This window comes from Dermacentor andersoni, chromosome 2 (assembly GCF_023375885.2).
Source record: "Dermacentor andersoni chromosome 2, qqDerAnde1_hic_scaffold, whole genome shotgun sequence".
NCBI lineage: Eukaryota > Metazoa > Arthropoda > Arachnida > Ixodida > Ixodidae > Dermacentor > Dermacentor andersoni.
Genome location: NC_092815.1, coordinates 77,791,005 through 77,809,470, shown reverse-complemented (window position 1 = coordinate 77,809,470; position 18,466 = coordinate 77,791,005). Strand labels below are relative to the sequence as shown.

Here is an 18,466-nt window from a genome sequence, read left to right as displayed (position 1 = left end):
CGTTTACGCTAAAGCCCCTTCATCACAGCGGTAGTAGTATGTATGAATCGAGGGGCTTTAGTTCCATCAAAACACCCAGCTTGCCTGCAGTTACTGCAATACCGAACACGCATAACGCTGCGACAGAACGCTCACAAGGCATGCTGCTTGGATAGCTCTTGGGGGGGATCGACGGCCAGGCAGCTAGCGGAGAGGTTGGAAAGGCTTGCTGTGCTGGCTCCAAGACAACCGGAAGTAGACATCACGATGTCATATCATGACGCAGAGCCAGTGAAGGGTAGAGCTTAGCCCCGATCACTCGGCAAACGAGTTGAGGAGAAAAGGGGATAACTTAGTAGCTCTCTTAATAGAAGATGCTTTACTTAAATTGTGGTGCTAATTCTTTACTGCAGCTGTACCCTACGCGTCTGCGAAATCTTTCTAACCTTTTTCAGGGACCCTTTAAGTGTTTTACATTTAAGATTTATTTACGTATTGCATCATTCATAGTGCATAAATACAGTGGAATCTCGTTGATATGACTTTCACAAGAAGTGGGGAATAAAGCATTATCTGGCAGTCGTACTACCCAAAAGGATTTTCAAAACACAGGAAAATTCGTACAGTAGACGAGGAACTCACTTTTGTTCGTCACCTTTGAAATAACTGGTCACCTCATGCTGCAGTTACTTCTTTTCAATGTCTGCAAACAAGCCCCTTTGGAACATAAAGTGCAGTTTGGTCACTTAACTCGGCATTTGCAACGAAGCTTTGAAGAGTGTAGTGCTTCGAGCATGTCATCCACAGTAGCAAACTTACTGGCACAGTCATTTCCTTGCGAGTCGTCATCACTGTCGTCTTTGTCCTCGGCAGCCATTTCAGCAGCTTCAGCTATCAAGCCATCTGCAGCTCGCGAGTCGCCACCTGTTCTTCCATGGACTTAAAGTCCTTGGAACTGCACAGCAAAAAGGCTGCACTTCTTGGAGCAATTTGCAATGGTTTCTGGCTTCACATGCTCCATATCATTGCCAAAAAGTGTATGGCGTCAATGAGGTTAATCAAGTTTGTGTTCTTCTGCACAATCTTGGCTAAAAGCTGCCAGACAAAAATACTTCAGAAGTGAAACTTCACGTTTCTTGTTACACCAGCTGCAGTGGGCTGCAGATGGCTAGTGGTGTCTGGCGTAAAAAATAAATAAATAAATAAATAAATAAAAAACCTTTAAGCTCACATGCAAGATGCAGTCTCTTCCTTTTCAGTTTCACTTTAAACTTGGAAACGATGTCAATCTTTTCTTTTAAAATCACCGGCTTACATTTTCTTGGCACTGTATGGTATGTGCATTACTAGAAGTGCCGAAAAACAAGGGAACAGGGTTGCAAGGCAGACAGGCAACTGACACAATGAGGCCTGAAAGACAATTTTGCAATGTCAGCTGTTATAAGCATCATTCAGCGCTAGTAACATGCTCTACCAAGGGCACCGCACATTATTCTCTTGAATTGTGACCTCCGTAATTTCGGTGCACCTTCATGCAGCTAATCACTGAGGCCATACTTGTACTCGTGACGCATTGGCTTGAGTGCACTTGAAGTTGGAACAAGCTATGGCAAGAGCTAACACTTCCACGTACAGTGGGAGTGTTTGTGGCCAGCTTATTTGAAGTTCATTGGTGCAGGGAAGTGCCCTGTGAAGGAAGTTAACTAAACCACCACTGGAAGTTATGGTTGGTTGCACCCGTGCATGACCAAAGCCTGTGTGAACTGAGGAAAGTTGGTGGCAGGAGCCAGCAGGGCAAAGCATTGGCATGTAGCAGATCCCTGATCTCGTTTGTTTCCTTACTTGTGGGAAGGGCGTGGGATGTTAGCTCAATGTTTAGAATTGAATTGTTTGTACACATTGAAGCTTGCCAGCCCACCAGACTTTCCTGGTCCAAAAGTCGTGCCGCATGCAGTGGCCTCAGCATCCTAATGTACCTGTCAGAATCAAGTTTCGCATTCGTATTGTCCCGTTTCGGGCAAAATGTGAATGTAATAAAGGTATAGCAATCCCAAATTATTATATTACATTTGCAGGGAATGAAAATAAAGACATATCCCAAAAATGTTATTATGCAGAATCATATCAACGAGATCCCACTGTAAATCTTGTCACTTCCTAGTATGCATGTCACTATTTATAGATAATGTATAGTAACAATTTGCATTGTGCTGTTATTTGTCATGGTCTAAACAGTTATTTTGTTTGCAACGTTCTGGAAAATAATAGCCCGGTAGGGGCAACAGCGTTACAACTATTTCAAAAGTATCGAAAGACGCGTATTTGACAGTGAGACAAACATACAGCCTATCACACACCACATGCGTACAAAGCCACTTGTCGGATAACAGCATGCAAATTCCACATCGCCATTACAAGTACATGTGAACGGTCTGCAAATTTACTGCCTGTCTAATCGGTTTCACCTTTGTCTGTTGTTGCATTTCATAGCCATTTTATTGACTGTCATGTAATTCATGCACTTTTTTGTGCCATTCTGCCTATTGTCATAAAAGCACAGGAGTCGCCAGAGTAACTGTGGAGGTTAAAGAAATGATTATCTTTGCTTCACATTACAAAAGAAAGGCCATTTAGGCAACTAAGGTGCCATTAACTGGCTGATGTGAGTAAATAAACTGCAGTTTCCTAATAAAAAGTCCTTCAGTGTACATTTCTTACACTAATCTGGTTGTTTCTTTCTCTGTCACAATGTGCCTGGGCAGACGATCGATGCATTGGACCCATCTGAGCAGCTGACAGAGATGGGCCTACACTTGCTCGACCTTCCCATCGAGCCACACCTGGGGAAGATGGTGCTCTATGCAGTTGTACTCAAGTGCCTCGACCCAGTGCTTACCATTGTTTGCTGCATTGCTGTCAAGGACCCCTGTGAGTGCTGCACCATTGTGCATTGAACACGCTTCACCCAAGTGGAATCTAAACAAGACGAGAGGTTCACAGGAAGATGCAGACTTGAAATAGCCAACAGCAATTGGACAAAGGATGTGTCAGGTGTGAGCCAACTTTTTGACAAGAAGGCTTGTCTTCGTTTTTCTCCTTCACGAAGAAAATTCTCCGTGTCAAAATTTTGGCTCCAGCCTGAAACATCTTCTGTTAAATCACTGTTGGCCACTTCACTCAAGTGAAGTTAGCTTCAAAGTAAAATTGGGAACCTGCTAATGCATTTGAGTGTTCCAGCAACCTTATTTATGCATCTGGCTGTTTGTCTTTTCATCTGTCTTCATTAGTTGTGCTCCCCACGCAACCGGGCCAGAAGCGACCTGCGTACGTAGCAAGGCGTAAACTGGCTGGTGGTACCTACAGCGACCACATGGCTCTTCTTGCTGCATTTCAGGTTGGTGGCATTCAAGCTTGCACATTGCTGATGATGTCACAGTAGAAATATGCCATGGACAAGGAAAGGAGGAATAGCCTGAAAGCTGACTCTCAACAGCCTGCAAGTCATTGACAGGCATTCCTCCCTTTCCTGTAGACATCATTTTCATTGCTGCAAAATCGTTAATTTATGCTGACTCATCTAGTTCTCCATTCTTGTTTTGCAAATTGTCTGGATAAATGTTCTTGTCTGTGTTATCAAGCTGGGTGTATATGTCAAGCGCCATGGTTGTACAGTGAAACCTCGTAAATTCAGCCCTTGTTCATTCAGATAATTCGAGCTCATCCTCTGGTCCTGGCAGGTGTATGCATTGTTTAATGGAATCAAGCTCTTGTTAATTCATACTTATTTGGCCATGCACTGGTTCATTCGAACAGCTCTCAGAACTCAGTGAGCACGGAGCGCCGCAAAAGAGCAAAAAAGGCACTTGTGTCCAACCACAACAAACAAATGTAGTTCGCACTGCCGTAGTCATCAGCAGAAATCATTTTGAACTACAGAAATGCTGTAAAATTTTGTGCTTATTTGTGCCTTTACTGCCTTTATTCTTGCGTATACCACCATGCATAACACCTCGTTGGCCGCATGCCTTTATAATTGCATAGTTGCCATCCACGATCGCTTTAACAGCGGCCACAGTTTCGTCCAGTGGTTGTGGCAAACAGTAGTTTCGTTTTAACTTGGTGTGTTCATCTGCTCAGTGCCTTTATAACTGCTTAGTCACCATCTGTGATTGTACCATTAGAGACGGTGGTTTTGTCCGCAGTGGTACAGCAAACAGTAGTTTCACTTTGACCTAATGCAGTGGTTGCGCACTTTGTGTCACAAACACTGCAGAAGCTGTTGGGAATGAGGAGTGCTGCCTAAATCGCAATGGACAGACAATCTGTTATCTCACTGGTGAAGAATAATTGGGATGTGTGCACAGTAGGCAGAAGGATGTCTCCGGTGAAGATGCATGCAGTAGCCATGTTGTAATAGAAGTTATGATGCCTTTGCTGCTGCGAGCGCCTATCAGTCACCAGATGATGAGAATGGGCCCTTCCAGAAATGCACATGAACAGTCAGCAGTGGCCGCACGCTTAAGTGACCGCAAAAGAGTAAGCTGGTCTGCAGTCTATAAGATTACCTAGTGTTCATTCTGTTCACTGTCATCTTAGCTCTGCCGAGACATGCTGCCACTAAAGGGGTCTTTATTGGGGTCACCTGAATGCTGAATGGTCAAGCTTGAATTATCTGGTGAATGCCAATTTTAGAATCCAAAAACGAAAATTTTGTCCATAGAAACGCATGGACGTTGGCCAGTACCTTCTGTTGGAATCGAACTAGCCAAAAAATCAATTTAACCGGAGTTGAATTAACAGAAGTCTACTATATATGGTATATGGAACTATATTTAGTACATTAGCCTGTTTGTTATAACCAGGTTCAACTGTAAACCGAGTACCTGAACTTTGCTTACAAAACAGAAGTTTACTGGAGGTTGTAGGCTTACTCATCAACAGCAATAGTACAAGGGACATCTCTGGAGCCAACATTATGGCAATAAGGCTTGCCTAAATGAATATGATTCCCTTGTTGAAACATTGGCTCCGGCGATGTCTTTTGTTCAATCACTTTTGATGATAACTGCTTGTATTTCTTACAGCGCTGGCAGAAAGCCCGTGCCGAAAACTCTGAGCACTACTTCTGTGAGCGGCACTTTGTGTCTGGTGCCACCATGTCCACCGCATTGGCTGTACGGGGCCAGTTGCTAGGCCAGCTTCGGGCATCAGGCTTTGTGCGGTCACGTGGCGGTGGTGACATTCGTGACCTCAACACCAACTCCGACAACTGGGCTGTGGTCAAGGCAGCTCTCTGTGCGGGCTCCTACCCGAACCTTCTGAGAGTTGACCGGGAGCGCCGGCAGCTGGTTGCCCAGTGAGTGCATATTGTAGCGAGGATTGCAAGGCAGTGTTGCCTCCCCTGAATGCCTAGTAATTTTTTTATGTGACACCTCCAAAACCTTCACGGAAATCTGTTTCGTATGAAAAAGTTCCTAGCTTCATATTTGCTTTTTATGTTTCGTGACCCACCGCAATGGCTATGCTTTGCATTGCTGAGAACAAGGTCAAAGGGTTTGATTTCGGGCCGCAGCAACCAAATTTCAATTAGGGCGGAATTCAAAAACATTCGTGTACTTAGACTTAGGTGCACATTAAAGAAATCTAGGTGGTCAAAATTAATTTGGAACTTTCTACTGCAGCATCCCTCATAGCTCGCTATGCAACTTCAGGGTATTAAATGTCACATTAATGCGTGATGCTGTATTCCCATTGTTCTTTTCAACATAATGTACTCAACGTAATTGCAATGTCCGAACATGTCACAATAAAAAAAGTTGTTAAAATTAGAATGAAATTCTCAGGTCTTATGTGCCAAAACCGCAACATGATTACGAGGCACGATGTAGTGATAAACTGAGGATTAATTTTGACCACCTGGTGTGCTGTAATGTGCACCCGATGCACAGTACACAGGCGTCCTTGCATTTTGCCCCCCATCGAAATGCGGCTGCCATGGCCAGGATTTTATTCCGCAACCTCTGGCTTAGCAGCAAAAAAAATAATGCACCTGGAGTGTCCATATAATTGCTATCGCAGTAAAAATTTATTGAACGCATCTGCATATCAGCATTTAATTCGGATTTTTTAACATTTTGGTATTCACACAACTCTAAATTTTATCTATGTTTTTGCTCGTCAGGCAGTTAATGAGCTTTGTAAAGTATCACAGAGGTGCGAATACTATGCCAATTGTGCCATTTTGATACTGAAGCAAATTGCTGCACCAATTCCACCAAAATTGCACCATGATGCACCAAAACAGCAATGGCAGGCGTCAGCAAAAGATCGTCGGCGCAGTGCAGGGCATTCTGTTGTTGGTATCGGAGTTCATGTAAAAGTAACCTTCATATTCTGGCCACTGGGGGGCGTGTGTACAGCCTCACGATCGGGGTGATCACGAATCCTGATGTTACATTGATTGCATTGCTGCACAGCGCGATCACCATGATTCAAAAGTTTGGACTAAGAGGATGATTGGCGAGGGAGGGGTGTGTGGCGAGGGGACTTGGAAAAGGAGAGGCAAGGAGAAGAGGAATATCCCTCCCTTTAGCTTATTGAGGGGGCCTACACCCCGATCACTCATTGTGAACTCCTGATGTCTATGTGTTTCTAGTGAATCTAGTGAGTGGCTAAGTGAAGTCAGTTGCATGCAGTATCTTGGTTTGAGCAAGTTCGTGCTGTCACGTTACGGAGAAATGTTTTTGAATAAACCACTGTGCTATCCACTAATCTTAGCTTCTTCACAACTTCTGTTGGAGAACACCTCCGCACACTTCACCTGCACATGATACAAAAATAGTTTAAAAGAAATTTCTTTAGGCTCCTCTTTAACATTTCTTTAATGTGTCAGAATGCAAGGCTTTGTGACTGTTGCCCCACTTAATTATAATGCTCTAAAATAAAATTGGCATGTTCCGGACTGCTTCAATAACAAGATATACAGGCTACAGGCTGCTCTAAACTGAGAATTTGTCTGCTCCAATGTACTTCAGGATGAAATTTTATCAGCTCCAAAAATTGTTACAAAATGGCTTTCGGCATTCCCACCCCTGGTACTAGCAGGGTTCATAAGCAGCCTTCTATGAAGTGCTAATCTTAACATAGACCTAAGAAATGTGGATCTCAATTTCCTAGGACGGGCATCACTGTGGGCGTGACATGTGCCGTCCCATTAGTTTAAAGGTGCTCATGCGAACTCATGTATTTGTGCAAGTGTGGAATCACGGAAAAATATTTTTCCTGTCATTACTGTTCCAGACATCTACCCGTTTGCTAAGTATTTCCTAGTTTGTTGAATCTGCATACTTCAGGAATCGGAAACACACTGTGAACTGTGACGATTTCTCAGTCTGCAAGAATTTAATGCGCATAGACTGGGCCTTGTTCCTGCAGCTTACTCCTTGCATCCCGAAAATTTTAAATGGTTTATTTATCTCAAAATAAATGTGTAGTTGATGTTGAACCTTGTTACAAGATTGGCCAGATACACAAAATATATGTGCAGTAAACCTCGATACAACAAACATTAGTATGTCGAAATTCTCGATATAATGAAGTATTTAACAATTTATCACTTGTCTATAGAACACCATGTATTTTGAACCTTAATGTAATGAAGTGTACTTATACACGATTTCAATAAAACGAAATTTCACGACTGTCGCAAAGGAATACTGAGACAGTAATGTAAACTTTCACGGACGGACGCAGATGGTTAAATGGTTTAATTGCATGCTGTTGTTTGCGAATGAACCTCTCAAATCGCGCGACCGAGAGTGAACGCCAAAGTGGTGCAGTGACATGTTCCATTTATAGTCCAAGCGTGATAAGATTCTATTGTGCCTCTTGCGCTGTATGCTTTAAATCAAGGGAAAGTTTGCAGCAGTGAGTGGAGAAGAGTGGTAACTTGATGAGCTCCTTCTTCCTGCGAGGGGAAGGAGAAGGGAAGTAGGGAGGCAGGTTGGCATGCATTGCCTTTTCTAGCGCGACTGTGGGTGCACATGGCTGTCAGCATGGCTAAGCACATATGCAGCCCTCACTGCCTATTATCTAGGTAATCTGCCACTTGTGCAAAGAATGGGTAGGCTGAGATGGTGTGGTAGTGCAGAGGTTGCATAATCTCGAGTTTCAAAGCCACGTTGTTGCGAGAGGCAGACTAAGCATTCGCTCTCCGCTGCTGGCACTTTTCATGATGGCGTCGTCTCACTGCAAGTGACACTGTCAGCCGTGGGGGCGAAGTAATGTGAAAGCATGGCTGCCTTTGCTTCATACCGCCGATGTGAAGATACCATCAACACGGCATCAAACCATATCTTTCATCGCCGACTCTCAAATTCAACAAAATGAGTTTCTTTCACATATAAATTTGCTTTTTCCAATCGCCCTATCATTCAGAATATTGTGCAGCCCTTTCTGCATCTGAAAAATTTATTACCGACTGTGCTTAGTTGCACAAAAGATCTAATTTCAGTGTAACAAAATTTTGTTATAACAAAGCAAATTGACAAGTTTACCGTCATCGTCATATCGAGGTTCAGCAGTATAGTGTAGGAACTTTTGTTATTATAAAAGCAGCAATTAAATGTTGCAGTATAAGGTTGAACTTGATTTGATGGCTCATGTGAAAGATTAATTTCAACAAGTCCGTCAGCATCAAAGTGAATAATCGAAACTGCATTGCATTGAGTATAGCCTGAAAAAGTGAACAAACATTTATTCCACTAATAGCTGGAAGTACTGCAGTACAAGACTGTTCTCATTCCACTAAGCTCCTGTGTAATCTTGCCCTCCCAGGCGTGCCTCCCGAGTGCGGTTCAGCTCACGTTCAGTCCTGTCCCAGCCGGAGCCTTTTAGTTTGGGTGCACCAGCAGCAGCCAACACTCGTGACGGGGTTGTGGCCTCCCTGCCCACTGACTGGCTCATCTATGGCGAGTTGGCCAGAGCGGGACCCACAGCCTTTGCCAACATGTGCACACTGGTCTCACCTGTAACAGTGGCACTGTTTGCTGGCCCCCAGCGTCTACCTCTGGATGCTCTGTATGAGCCACAAAATGGTGTGTACCTCTTTGGCCTTGTTTAACGGTTGTGGGGATGCGAGACTCTCACGCGTCCCCTGATATGTTGTTTTCCCGCATAGCTCCTGTCACCTGTAATCCGGCTTCGCCGCGTGACCTAGTGCCCGCGGCAGTCGGTGTAGTTGAAGCGCATTGCGAGTGATGGCGCGAGTGTGGCTCTGCTTATGCCACCTAACGGCAGGGTTACTTGGGCGTGGAAAGGGGAAGGGCCCTCTTCCTCTTTGGCTCAGGGTTGGCAAGCGGCGCGGACGTTCCGCGCGTGCGCCAATCCATGCTTGTGCGAGACCGTCTCGCGAGGCCTCGTTCGAACGCACCACCGTTCATGTGACCATACGTGCAAACGACCAGGCGTTGGTGTCCAGCATGGGGCAAACATATTCGCTCGTTATCCGGTCGCGGTGAGTCAGACTTCCTAGATTTGTTGCACGCCCATCGGCATGTTTTGTGGATAGCAACTCGGCTAGCAGGCATTGATCTATGAAAGGTGCAATAAATGCCCTTGTGATTGTTTGCACTACTGTGTTGTCGTTCCTTTGTCCCAAGAGCACTGGTGAGGATGCCACAACTTCTATAACGAATATTGGATATAACGAAGTAATGTTAGTGGCAACTGTGACTTCTTCATAGTGAGGTTCAACTGTAGCACCTAAGCAGATGACACATGCACTTAGTCAGTGGATCGGGCACAAATTGCAGGCCATAGCCTCTTGAGATTTTCAGCTTGATGTGGGGGCTACTCAATCTCGGCAGCCATTCCAAGGAGCCACGCTGGTACTCATAGTTCTGTGTTCTGGGGTCAGGGTTTCTTGTCATTTTAGGCAGGCAGTAATGGCATCGTTTTTTTTGCCAGTCTTGGTTTCAAAAAGATTAATCGTTCTAGTTCGTCGAGATGCATCCCTTCATATTTAAAACGTAAAATTTTGCACAGGAGCTCCTCTGTACCTACCCATATTGAAGCTCGTTATTTTTTTATTCAGTCCAAAATTTCATTGCACTTGTCCTTTATTTAACCCTTTCCTCTCCAAATGTTATCACTGAACTGAAAATTCTATATTTCGGACTTCTGAATGACAAAATGTGGGCAGAAGTAAAGAAATTCCCAGTGAAGTTTATGGCAACATATTGAAGGCAGCATATGGTTCTTTGGACTTCGTATTTCACAATCGTAACATTGGAAAGTATGATCACAAATTATTGGAAGGCCAATTTTGTGCCACCCAAGCCAGGTGGTGTGCCTTAGGGCTCATTTACACTGGCGAATGACACCACTCAGGCGGCCAAGTTGGTTGCAAATGTGGCTTTTCTCAAAGAGTGACCATATTTGGCCAGTCGCTCACCACTCGATTTTTCAGTTACACAGTCATAGAATTGCTGAACAAATCAGATGTGCAGGAACAGGACGTCTGTGTACGGTGATGCTTATTTTACATGGTGGTGGCATTGTGAGCAGGCTTGAACAGCATATTGAGAGACATTTCAGTGTGGCGATTGGCCGGTTGCACTTGCTGGTGTTAACACCAGTCGCCTTGAGTTGCCTTTTGGTCGCCAGTTTGAATCAGTTGTGCGACCTCCTCAAATCGCTGTTGTGAATGAGCCCTTCTTAGGCAGCAGACTCTACAGATGCAGCAGAGAGGTGTAACATCAGCATAATGCAACACATGAGCATTTGCATAATATTTCGGAGAAAAATGTTTAAATGTGGTAACAAGTCAACAAATTAAAGTAAAACCCTGTTAATTCAAAGTTGTAAGAACTGGGAAAATATTTGAATAAGCAGTGTTTCAAGGTAACCGAAATCATGAAAATATAACCCCCTGGCTGCGCATAAACCACCTAAAGCACTTTGAAATAGGTGCCAGTAGCTGCTAAATTTCTCACAAGAGCTCAATATACCAAGAATGGTATTTTTGGCAGATCACTTTTGTGAGATATTGTGTGACTCCCAGTAGTGCTTATATCTCGGAAAGTAATGGACTGGGAATACTGCCTCAAGGCTGTGATTTTGTCGCCATGCTGTCGCTTGATTATATGCCACTCTTTCGTTCACCGTTCTCGGCTATCTTATCCCATTGATAAAGTAGGTGGGGCGTTGCTATGACCACTGACAAAGCACGATAAGAAATGGCATTGGAAAAGGCATCGCGGTGAAGGTCATCGGCATCATTGCAGAGTTCCCGTGTACCTTCTCCCACATATTGCTCTTCATTAGGGGTCAGAGTGATGCTTCACCCACGTTATCAATGACATCACAGCCGGCCATGAACGGTGAACGATAAGGGTGGTGGAGAATCGAGTGGAATTTGCTACAAACTTTTTTTGTGGTCCTGTCACTTTTTTGGCGATATTACAGCTGTGCACAAAGGTCAGAAACCTTTAGGCAGTGACTTTTTTTCCATCATTCTCGCAGTTGAGATCTTGAGATATTTGAGGTACAACGCAAAAGTATTTTGAAACAAGAGATGAAAAATAAATAAAGTTGACACTGAGCAAGGAAAAAATTTCTACTTTATCGATATTTCGTGATACCTGAGTTTTAGTTACGAGGGTTCACTCAGATTTCTGACAATAGTTTGGGCGTTTGGTTTTCTCAATGTTTGATAGTATTTCTTATAATATTCCTTGCAAAACATTACCGTATTTCTACAGGAATGATTGAACTAGAAAGGGCTAAGGAGTAAAGATTCTTGTACAGCTTTGCTCTATTTGTTTTCATTGGTGTTTACACTGCGACGTTGAAATTTCAGTGCCAGTTTGCAAACAGTCAACAGTGTTGCTTTCCCTTCACGTGTACCTTTATCTCAATGTCCAGCACGGACCACTGGCCTTGGAGAGGACAGTGACAGTGAAGAAGAAGAGGAGTCAGAGCTGCAGAAGTGCATGCTTAAGCTGGATGACTGGATTTCTCTCAAGGCAGAGCCTGAGGCAAGAACACATTACTCCAGCTCTTAATGCCTTCTGCATAGCTAGTGAAATATCTGGTCTCCCTAGAACCTACTGTGGGATTCACTTTGGCACTTCTACACTATAGTACAGTCGAAACCCGCGATAACGAAATGCCACAACAGTGAAATTCTTGCGACACCGAAACATTTTCGTATCCCCAGCGAACGCCCATAGGATTTAATGCATTTCGTACCTCTCGACAATGAAATGTCACTGTACTGCAATCCCACATCAACAAAATTTGCCGGAACGTAACTCCGCAGATTACCTACTCGGGTAAGGCTAGCCGGCTCCAAAACGTGCTCAAATGTGATTGTTTTGCACTAAAGTTGCGCAAAATACCACCACATTGCACTTGTGTGGGCGCCACCATTTTTGTTCACAAAAACAACCAAGCGTCGGAAGCGGTCAGTGTGCTGGAAATATGTCATGGCCACCATCTTGTTTGTTGATTGCCCGTATGGAGCGGCACGCATGTTGCTACCGACATGGAACGACAATTTCTGCACGCCTACTATAGGCGAGATCATAGATCATTGTTTGAAGCGCAGATTCAGTTTGCGTTCCCTGTGGCTTACTATTCGGTGAGGCCTAGGCCGACCCGCCGTGGTTGTTCAGTGGCTATGGTGTTGGGCTGCTGAGCACGAGGTCGCGGGATCGAATCCCGGCCACGACAGCCACATTTCGATGGGGGCGAAGTGCGAAAACACCCGTGTACTTAGATTTAGGGGCACGTTGAAGAACCCCAGGTGGTCCAAATTACCGGAGTCCCCCACCTCATAATCAGATCGTGGTTTTGGCCTGTGAAACCCCATAATTTAATTTTTAATTTGAGGCCTAGGCCAATCGCGTGAGTCGAAACTGAACATAAACAGAACGTGCGTTTCGAGGAACAATCGCCAATCGCGGCAGTGCACTGCGCAGTGTGCGCTTTGGTGAGAAGAATGCAGCAAAAACAAAGAAATCCATATCCCACCGACATGGAATTGTTTATAGCGCTTGAGTTGGCGGTCGCAGTACATGGAGTGTCATACATCGAGCCATGATTGAGCGATCGTCCGGAAATATGCATCCCTTGCTTCAAGAATGTTGCTTTTGGTGCCACCCGACAGGCATCACATGCGGATTCAGCGTCAGCCGTAGATTTGCGCGAAAAGGCTGTTATCTCGACCGTTTGCCTTCGGGTACACGAGATACAATCACTTTAGCACTTGGCACCGGATGCGTCGGCGCCTACGCGCAACAGCGTGCGCTGGAGAAATGCTGCTGCATGCGCTGTTGCTTGAGTCCGGTGCCGAGTTACGCAAAATCTTGCAAAAGTTATCGCATCTCCGAAAGCAATTGACCAAGAATATTGCGCTATGGCAGTACTGCCACTGCTGGTCGACGCATGCAGCGCACTTTGTACTGTCAGCAATGCGGTTCTATATCCTCGAGCAAAGCTTGCAAAATAGGGTAACGGAATTTTGATAGTAAAGTGTTGTTCTGCGATGCATTGCCTATCTGTGCTGTCTCTTTTCGCAACAACAAAATTGTCATGAAAGCGAATTTTTTCGCGTTCCCCGCCGATTTCGTTATTGCAAGGTTCAACTGTATCTGGTAATAGGTAAAATCACAAGCTAAAATGACTGGGATGCAGCTTCCCACTGCTATGAACATATCAGAACACACTGGTATGATAATGATAGATGTTCACATTGCCTTCCTCTAATCAGCAAAGCAACAGATATCATAGCTGACGGTGATAAGCCAAGGGCTGAACAGTGAAATTTAATTCTAGAAAGGCCTGGCCAGCAGCTGCTAGTTCAGCTGGTGAACTGCCACTTGAAGTTGCATGGCCCTGTTATGTAGGCCACATATCTTTTCCACTGGAGCTGGCATCACTTGATCACACCTGATGTCATGAACGTCATACTACATCACTCTGTCCACTGTTTCTTCTGTCTTGAAATAGTTCACACATCCACATTAGTGAGGCAGTCACGACATTCACTGCAAAAGATGCCCCCTCCTTATTTAGCACCCTCAGCCAGGCAAACAAATGATGGTCATCGTGGGTTGACCAATGGAGCTACTTTTGTCTTGCAATTTCCATGGTCTAGGCTCTCGTGACCAACATGTCAGCATATCGTGCAGGGTGGTCGTCTGGCATTACAGCTGCGCCAGAAGCTGCAGGCATTGTTTCTGCGTCGCATGCATTCCCCGGCCAAGCCATGGTCACAAGCGGATGACGCTGTCATTCGTGCCGTTGTGGGGGTACTCACATCGGAGGAAGAGGCCCTGAATCTGCCGCGACCACCTCCAGGCATTGGACAGCGACCACGGCCTTCTGGCCCAGATGCGTACACCTTGCCACAACCAGCTGCAAGGTACTGCAATTTCTGCCTTATCGTCTGTTGATGCATTGTAATTCATCTGCAGGTGTTATGAATTTTTGTTCTTACCCTTACCACCTTTTGTTAAGAGAAGTGGTCACTGACAAACGGATTGTGTCACCAGGCCTAATTTCATTAATAATCAGACAAGACTAGTGCGATCTTGATGGACGTGCAAAGACAAGTCTGCATTTAACCTTTATTTCTACACTACATGTGATTTGGTCATCCCAAGCCATTGGGTCAGGGTCAGGAAGGATGCTTTCAACTGGATTTTATGGCAAGCATAAGTGTGTTCATAAGGATGTCTGTTGAGCTTCTACAAAGAGTAAACAAAAGTAACAAAGCTGTAGGAAAGGCCGTATGCTTTTGCTAGTGAGCCGCATAACTTGTAAAGTCTGGAAAACTATATTGTCACGTAGTAGTGACAGTGAAGAAAGTAGCAAAACTGGGAATGATGAAACTAGCATATTATTGGGCGAACTTGTGCCCTCAAAAACAAGCTACACTCAAAGAATGGCGACAGTCGGCGATTGTCGAAAATCTGATCTGCCGCTCAAGCGCATCGGCTTTTATACACGAGTCATTGAAGGTTCCAGAGCAATCGGTCGTGCCCGCATGTCTTCTCGAAAGTTCTATACAATTTGCGCTGCACATGCAGTCAGATTACACAAGCTTCGATGACAACAGAACAATCTGTAACATTCGAGAAACTTCCAATACATGCGGGCACATCCCGCGCTGAGCGATAACATTCGTTAGACAGTCAAAAGTGTTCACCTGTAAAATAAACAAGTCCACGTGTCAATATGTAGAATTGTATTGTGCACAATCAGATGCTGAGTATTGGCTAAGATATTATTGGTCTGTTCGATTTGCCTGTACGTTCTTTACAAATTCACTGCGCAGTTCCAACTTTGTGCAGCGCAATTTCAGAAGTGCAGCCACAGCACGCCACAAATGCCTTCCAGAGAGGAATTTATAAGCTTCGTTCGCATCTCTCGCCTTTTGTAGCTGGCATTGCCTGTCGTATGCTGTGACTGAGTTACAAATCCCCATTTCTGCCAACTTTGTGGCTGCTGAGCCATAAAGAAAATGAGACAGTGGCTCTTTGAAGCCACCTTAGAGTTTCTGGATTCGAACAGCAAAAATGAGTATGACCGTCAGTCTAGTTCAAGTGTCTTTTCCGTTTTTCTCGGAACACGTTCGAGAGCCACATAATGGATACAGTGAAACCTCGTTACTACAAACATTACATTAATTAGCTTTTCAGATTAACAAGCTTTTCATAAATCCCCTGCTGACTTTTGTTATAGTTTCAGTGTATAAATATTTCAGTACTCTGAACTTCAGAATACTGAACTTTTCTGAATAACGATTGTTATTCCGTTTCCCTGTGATGTTAGCAATGCCTCACTACTATGAACTAATATTCTGAAATCTGGGGATTCTTAGATTTCCATGTATTCTTCATGGCAGCCGAAACAGTAGGCTAGCAGAAAACCTGAGATGGCGCCTGACAAAAAAAGAGTGCGGGCGAGCGGAGACGACGACGCATCAGAGTTTGCGAGCAGATGGAACCAGCCGAATACGTTTCGAGCATTCCATTTCAACCAGTCGAATATGGAGCCAGGTTTCAGAGCGCCCCAGAGTGTTCAGTAGTGACCAGCTGAAGATACCCATAACATTAGACAACCCTCCTTCTCATATCTTTTACTCATAAGCAGCAGTATATCACTAGTAAGTGGAGTGCACTACATGTGTATGTCAAATCATTTCTGCCCTTACCATCTATTTTTTAAATTGCAATTGCTTTCTGACCTTAATTATTGCCCAGCATTTTGGAGTCGTTTTGAGGTGTGTCATCCTTTTGGTTACAGTTACACAAAGTATAGTTGCCGACCTATGTATTCTTTATCCGCCAGTGATCACAGGAGCCAAGGTGGGGCAGAGTGCTTTTCCGGCCGCCGAGCGGTCCTCCGCCGTGGTGGGTCCCTAGAGTATGGCCCGAGCTCATCACCATCCTCCCGCCGAGGCTCTGGCGCCAGCCTACCGGCAACTCCCTTGGGCATGGGGCGCTCAGATGCAGGTTGGATATGCTCACTCTTGTAATATGGCATGAAACAATCATTTTTGGCCATAGTGTTGGCTCTGATGTGTAGCATTTGACTTAAAATAAGCAGCAATGGCAGATGTGGTGGAAGAAATTTGTAGATGGTTGCAGTGCTTGGTTTAACAATATTTATTCAATGTGTTGGCTGAACAGGCATAGAAGTGTTGTGATGTCAAAACAGCCTCCTCAGTTTGTTAAAGAGCTGTGCTGGGTATTATCTGCATAATGCTGGAATTTCCACATAGCGCTGAGTATATTACGTGCACCAGGCATGTACCCAGGTGGGGGCCTGGGGCACCCCCCCCCCCCCTCCCAGTCCCCGTTCCCGCCCACGCCACCATTCTCACACACATTCCTAAAGCGCCGCCAAATCAAGCTTGAGACTTGACAGCTATTCGGCAATCAACATTTTGCTGCCTTTTTCACTTCTTCTGGATGGCGGTAGTTATCGGCCACTCCTGGGGTGTGAAGGACAGTTTTCTCATCGATTCAGTGCCCAAGCGATTCACTCAAGATGCGTTCAGTTGTCACCATCTATTCAATAGTCACTCGCATCGCTGTTGCTTCGTTAGTTCAACCTTCTTTGTTTAGACTGATCTCGGGACCAGGAAAGGGATTCAGTTCATAGTCAGCTGGTTTGTATGCTCGTGGAACGATTTGAACGATTTATTATGTTGTTAAAGCTTTTAAAAATGCTTTCTTTTTCTTTTTTGTTGGGCAAGCAATTGGAAATAGTAAATCATTCTAGAGACACTGCTTAATTTACTGGAATTGGAGGAATGGAATGGACAATCTCGGCCACTCCAGGAGTGTGATTGGTCCAACTACCTGCATTCCAAGGCGTTAAAGTGGAATTGTGGGAATCTTAACTCTCCAGAATGGAGTTGGAACTCTGGTCACTATGCGGTTGTGTTAGGAATGTTGGCAATGGCATTACTGACATCGAACGTCGATGGTGCCCAAGATGAGACAGACAGAAAACTGGGAAAACTTTTGGCATTTGGCAGCGCTAGATATAGCTTGACGTTTAGTGTTCTTTCTATGCAGACCATTGCAGACAATATGGCCTGGTAAGCACACAACTTCTCATTAGGATTGCTAATGTGTGAGTGCACAATGCTCATGGCAACTGTAGAAGCCAGAACGCTGCCTTGGCTGCGACAGAGCCAATCAAGCGAAGCGCGAGGATGATTCATTTTGCTACAAAGCCTGGAACAAGATGGAGCATTAGCTAGCTCGGTCTCATAACCCTGCATGAGGGTGACTTGACTTCGACGCTTTTGTAACTAAATGCAGGCCTTCACGTGCGAGCTATGCATGTTCTTCGATAACTTGACAGCTTGATGGCGGTGGTGCTCCATGTTCTAATTGCTATTGCAATAAAATGGCTCTTGTGGATAGTTCTCACAGCAAGCAAATGCTTCAAATTTATTAGGAGTGAAAGCAGCTGAATGCTGGAATGTGCATATGCTAACTTGGGCATGAAAAAAATTAGGGTGAGAATTGCTCTGCCTTACCAACCCATCCGAGCCCACAACAAAAAAACTCTTGGGCATAAATTTATCGCTATGAAGGACACTTTTAATACTGCTAAGGCAGAAGGCATCTATGTGTACTGCAGTGACCATAAAGCACTCGTCAATGTGGTGCAATAAATGAAAACAGTAAAATGATGAAATTGCAATAATATAATCATTTACAGAGTGATTAATTAGTACAGTCACAAAAAGTGGAAAAAGCATTAATGTATCAAGAGCGTTTCGTGGTACAATTTCTTCTTTCATAAGAAAAAAAGCTTGTTTGTGTAACAACAAAGAAAACAAAGAAAATTAATTAACTTATTTACGCAAGAAAATAAAACAAAAATAATTAGAACCCTGTTTTATCTTGTTTGCTAAGGTAATTAACTGCCAGTTTTCCCAGCTTGTCACTTGAGCTTT

At 44.5% G+C, this 18,466-nt stretch overlaps 1 protein-coding gene across 2 annotated transcripts in view; it reads left to right on the top strand.

Moving 5' to 3' along the window:
• LOC126542059 (3'-5' RNA helicase YTHDC2-like) overlaps positions 1 to 18,466 on the top strand; it is a 77,855-nt gene that overhangs the window by 47,437 nt on the left and 11,952 nt on the right. For both annotated transcript variants that reach the window (XR_011892781.1, XM_050189036.3), the window contains exons 18-24: positions 2,742 to 2,907; positions 3,267 to 3,373; positions 5,064 to 5,335; positions 8,815 to 9,074; positions 11,905 to 12,017; positions 14,175 to 14,407; positions 16,339 to 16,502. Coding sequence is in view for 1 of the 2 variants with exons in the window: in XM_050189036.3 (XP_050044993.2) it covers positions 2,742 to 2,907; positions 3,267 to 3,373; positions 5,064 to 5,335; positions 8,815 to 9,074; positions 11,905 to 12,017; positions 14,175 to 14,407; positions 16,339 to 16,502 (1,315 nt within the window). In the remaining variant the exon portion in view is untranslated. The remainder of the gene's footprint in view (positions 1 to 2,741; positions 2,908 to 3,266; positions 3,374 to 5,063; positions 5,336 to 8,814; positions 9,075 to 11,904; positions 12,018 to 14,174; positions 14,408 to 16,338; positions 16,503 to 18,466) is intronic.